Source organism: Carcharodon carcharias, assembly GCF_017639515.1.
Source record: "Carcharodon carcharias isolate sCarCar2 chromosome X unlocalized genomic scaffold, sCarCar2.pri SUPER_X_unloc_7, whole genome shotgun sequence".
Lineage (NCBI taxonomy): Eukaryota > Metazoa > Chordata > Chondrichthyes > Lamniformes > Lamnidae > Carcharodon > Carcharodon carcharias.
Genome location: NW_024470884.1, coordinates 356,556 through 361,557, shown reverse-complemented (window position 1 = coordinate 361,557; position 5,002 = coordinate 356,556). Strand labels below are relative to the sequence as shown.

At 55.2% G+C, this 5,002-nt stretch overlaps 1 protein-coding gene across 1 annotated transcript; it reads left to right on the top strand.

Annotated features, from left to right (window-relative positions):
• The first annotated feature begins 3,298 nt into the window (after positions 1-3,298).
• Positions 3,299-4,599, top strand: LOC121275106 (G-protein coupled receptor 84-like). The gene has a single exon (XM_041182518.1). It carries the CDS (start codon positions 3,299-3,301, stop codon positions 4,442-4,444), a length of 1,146 nt encoding a protein of 381 aa, XP_041038452.1. The 3' UTR covers positions 4,445-4,599.
• Positions 4,600-5,002: the final 403 nt, after the last annotated feature.

Below are 5,002 nucleotides of genomic sequence, written 5' to 3'. Positions count from 1 at the left end.
CCATTGGCCGCCTTTACCGCCTGCTGCACTTGCAATGCTAACCTTCAGCGACCAGTGTACAAGGACCAGTCAGGTGTCAGGGAAGACAAAAAACTAGACACGACTCAGCACAGTTGCGAGAGGGGGAGATGGCCCTAGTAGCATTGCCGCTGGACTAGCGATCCAGAGAACCCGGGTAATGCCCTGGGGACCCCAGGTTCCAATCACGCCGTGGGAGATGGGGGAACCAGAATTCAATCATTAAAGAATTAGAAGCCTCACGAGGACCATGAAACCATTGTCGATTGTTGTAAAAACCCATCTGGTTCACTAGTGCCCCTTTGGGGAAGGAGGGAAATCTGCCAGGTGCAGTGACTGGGGCTTGTGGAGGTGGAAATCCGGATCATCTGTAAACATGTGGACCATTTAAGAGAGAGAGAGAGAGAGAGACAAATCACCAAGATTTGGTTCTACCAGTCACCACGTGAGCGGCTCTGTGATTCCTGTCAAGGACACTGGACTATTGTGGGCAATTTTGGGCCCCGTATCTCAGGAAGAATATGCTGGCCCTGGAGAGGGTCCACAGGAGATTCATGAGAACGATCCCAGCAATGAAAGGCTTAACGTATGAGAAACGTTTGAGGACTCTGGGTCTATACTCGATGGAGTTTAGAAGGATGAGGGGGGGGGATCTGATTGAAACTTACAGAATACTGGAAGGCCTGGATGGAGTGGACGTGGGGAAGATGTTTCCATCAGTAGGAGAGACTCGGACCCGAGGGCACAGCCTCAGAGTAAAGGGAAGACCTTTTAGAACAGAGATGAGGAGAAACTTCTTTAGCCAGAGAGTGGTGAATCTATGGAATTCATTGCCACAGAAGGCAGTGGAGGCCGGGTCATTGAGTGTATTTAAGACTGAGATAGATCGGTTCTCGATTGGTGAGGGGATCAAAGGTTACGGGGAGAAGGCGGGAGAATGGGGTTGGAGTTAAAGGGGGAGGAATGTAGTAATTGTGGATTTATTTGGTGTGCAATGTACCTTTAAGAGGACTATTTGTTAGGCCAGATCACATGGTCTGCAGTGAGCAATAGGAGAATAGCGTGGGCTACCTCAGGCAGACAGTGCAGAGATAGAGTTGGAGTTGAAAGCACGCGTGTAGTTGCTGCTGAGTATGTTGTAAATGAACTTAATGTTTCCACTCAAGAAGTGTCTGCAGGTCAACTCTATCATTAATAGCTGAGCTCAGTGACCCTACAACACACACTCCCTCTCTCTTTCTGTCAATGTCTCTCTCTTTCTGTCAGTCTCTCTCTGTCTTTTTCTCTCTCTTTCTTTCAGTCTCTCTCTGTCTGTCGTCAGTCTCTCTCTGCCTGTCAGTCTCTCTGTGTGCCTCTGTCTGTCTCGCTGCATGCCTCTCTGTCTGTCACTCCCTCTCTCTCTCTCTCTCTGTTCCTCCCTCTCTCTGTCTGTCTCTCTATCTCTCCCTCTGTCTCTCTATCTCTTTCTCTCTGTCTCTCTCTCTCTCTGTCTGTCCCTCCCTCTCTCTGTCTGTCCCTCCCTCTCTCTGTCTCTGTTTGTCCCTCCTTCTCTCTGTATGTGTGCCTCTCTCTCTCTGTGTCTCCCACTCTCTCTGTCTCTCTGTCTGTTCCTCCCTCTCTCTTTCTGTCTGTTCCTCCCTCTCTCTCTCTGTCTGTCTGCCCCTCTCTCTCTGTCTGTCTGCCTGTTCCTCTCTCTCTCTGTCTACCTGACCCTATTCCTCTCTCCCTGTCAATCTGATCCTGCTTCTCTCTCTATCTGACCTGTCACTCTCTCACTCTCTGTCCTCTGTCTGTCCCTCTCTTTGTCTGTCTGTCCATCTCCTTGTCCCCGTCACTTTCTCTGTCTCTCTGACCTTCTCTCCAACTGTCTGTCTCTCTGACTTTCTGTCCCTCTGTCTCCCTCTCTCTGTCTGTCTGTCTGCCCCTCTTTCTGTCTGCCTATTCCTCTCTCTCCCTCTGTCTATCTGACCCTATTCCTCTCTCCCTGTCTATCTGACACTGTTCCTCTCTCTCTCTCTCTATCTGACCTGTCCCTCTCTCTCTCTGTCTGTCCTCTGTCTGTCTGTCCCCCTCTTTGTCTGTCTGTCCCTCTCTCTGTCCCCCTGGCACTTTCTCTGTCTCTCTGACCTTCTCTCCGTCTGTCTGTCTCTCTGACTTTCTGTCCCCCTGTCACTCTCTCTGTCTCTCTGTCCCTCTGTCTGTCTGTCTGTCTCTATCTGTCCTTCTCCCTGTCTCTCTGTCCCTCTCTCTGTCCCTCTCTCTGTCTATCCCTCTCTCTCTCTCTCTGTGTCTGCCTCTCTGTCCCTCTCTCTGTCTGTCTGTCCCCCTGTCACTCTCTCTGTCTCTCTGACCTTGTCTCCTCTGTTTGTCTATCTGACCCTCTCTCTGACTCTCTGTCCCTCTATCTCTCTCTCTCTCTCTATCTGTCCTTCTCCCCATCTCTCTGTCTGTCTATTCTTCTCTCTCCCTCTCTCTCTCAGTGTGTCTGCCTCTCTGCCCCTCTCTCTGACTCTCTGTCCCTCTCTCTGTCTCTGTCTACCCCTCTCTCTGACACTCTGTCCCTCTCTCTGTTCATCTCTCTGGCTCCCTGGGCCTGAGGTTTCAGGCCTGCAAGAGTTAGTTTTGTCCAAGTCCCTGTGACAAGCAAAATAGACTGTCGTAACAGTTTTTTCAAGTCTTACCACACAACAGCTTACTTATTAACTTGTGTGGAAACTTATATCTTATGTGACACAGAGAGAGAGAGAGAGGTGGAAAGACACATTCACACTTACATGGCAATTGTCCACAAAAATGTACTTTTGAAACCGAAATGCTTTTGCAATACAGGAAATGTGACATTTAGTGAGAGAATGTAAGTAAGAATGGAGGGTTATTAAAGGGTGTGGGGAGTGAGGGAGGGACTAGAGGGGGTATTAAGGGGGTGCGGGGAGCATGTGGGGGTATTAAGGAGGTGCGGGGAGCGTGTGGGGGATTAGAGGGGGTATTAAGGGGGTGCGGGGAGCGTGTGGGGGATTAGAGGGGGTATTAAGGGTGTTGGGGGAGCGTGTGGGTGATTAGAGGGGGTATTAAGGGGGTGGGAGGAGCTGCTCTGACGCAGAGACATCCCACATCCGCCTGACGGTTGAATCTCTTCATCTCTTCCTTGAGCATTGACCAACGCCAGCCTCTTGCTTCCTGCTTCCCCCTCCCCCCACCACCCCAGTTAAGAGCATCACCGCTTCCTCCCTCCCTCCCTCCCTCCCTCCATCCCTCCCTCGCAGCTCTCACCGGACCGAGGATGAATGGGCTGTGCCCTTCGGATTGGGACAACGGGACCGACCTGGGGAACCTGACCTGCCACCCTTCGCTGTCCCCCTACCGCTATGTGGGGGCCTCTCTGGGGCTGGTGGTGACGGCGCTGGGGGGGTTGGGCAACCTGCTGACCATGCTGGCCTTCACCGCTGACCCCCGGCTCCGCACGGCCTTCAACCGGCTGGTCCTCAACCTGACCCTGGCCGACCTGCTGTACTGCTCCCTCCTGCAGCCGCTGACCGTCCACACCTACCTGCGCAACGGCTGGGCCTGGGGCCGGGACTCCTGCCGCCTCTTCGGCCTAATGCTCTTCGCCTCCAACCTGGTGTCCATCCTCAACATGGCGGCCATCGCTGGCGCCCGCTACCTGCTGGTCTCGGGGCCCCGGCGCTTCCACCGGCTCTGCTCCGGCCGGCTCGGCCCGGTCTTCCTGGCCGGTCCCTGGCTCCTGGCCCTGGTCCTCCTGGCTCCCTTCTGGTGCGTCTTCCAGTTCCAGCCGACCGTCTGCACCTGCAGCTTCCACCGGACGGCGGGGAGGCCGTACACTACCATCCTGCACGCCGCCACCTTCGGCTTGGGTCTCGGCAGCATAGGCACCTTCTACCTGCTCATCCACCGCCGGCTGAGGGCTACCGGGCAGGCCTTGCGCAGCCACCGGGAGCTGGGGGCAGGGACCTCCCTCCCGCCACCCTCCTCCTCCTCCACCTTGTCCGCCGCGGCCTTGGAGGGAAGTCAGAACGAGCGCTCGGCCATATCCCCGGAAGCGGTCAGCGGGGGGTCAGCGGTGGAGGGCAGCGGAGGTGGAGGAGAGGGAGAGAGAGACAGCGGCCTGAGGAGGATGACCGCCCGGTGGAAGAGGAGGAGGAGGAGGCAGGGCCGGAGAGGTTCGGAGGTGGAGTTCCGGCGCGTGACGACCATGTGCTTCTCCGTCTTCCTGGTCTACCTGGCCTGCTACCTACCCTTCTGTCTGGTCCACCTGGCTGAGAGCCGGGCACCCTACGTGCTCCAGATGCTGGCCGGAAACCTCACCTGGTTCAACAGCTGCATCAACCCCATCCTCTATGCCGCCATGAACCGCCAATTCAAGGAGGCCTACCGGGTGGTGCTGAGCCCCTTCTGCGCTGGATCCTGACCGTGGACTCGGCCGGCAGCTACCCCCACCGCCAACACCCCCTCACCCCCCCACTCCAGCTACCCCCACACCCAACACCCCCTCACCCCCCCACTCCAGCTACCCCCACACCCAACACCCCCTCACCCCCCCACTCCAGGGCCCCGAGCTCTGGGGTTCCCTCCCTGAACATCTCCACCTCTCCCTTGTTGCTTCCCCTCTTCTCTCTCTCTCTCTCTCTCTCTCTGTCGATTTCTTTCTCTACTCTCTCTCTCTCTCTCTCACACCTTCTGTGTCTTTCCTTCTCTCCGTAATTCTCTCTCTCTGCTCCTCTATCCACCTCACTCTGTTTCCGTCTCTGTCTCTCTCTGTGGTCATCTCTCTCCCTCAATCTCTTTCGCTCTCTCACTCTCTCTCTCTCTGTCTCTCTCTTTCTCTCACACCTTCTGTGTCTTTCCTTCTCTCCATAATTCTCTCTCTCTGCTCCTCTAACCCCCTCACTCTTTTTCCGTCTCTGTCTCTCTCTGTGGTCATCTCTCTCCCTTAATCACTTTCACTCTCTCTATCTCTCAATTTCCG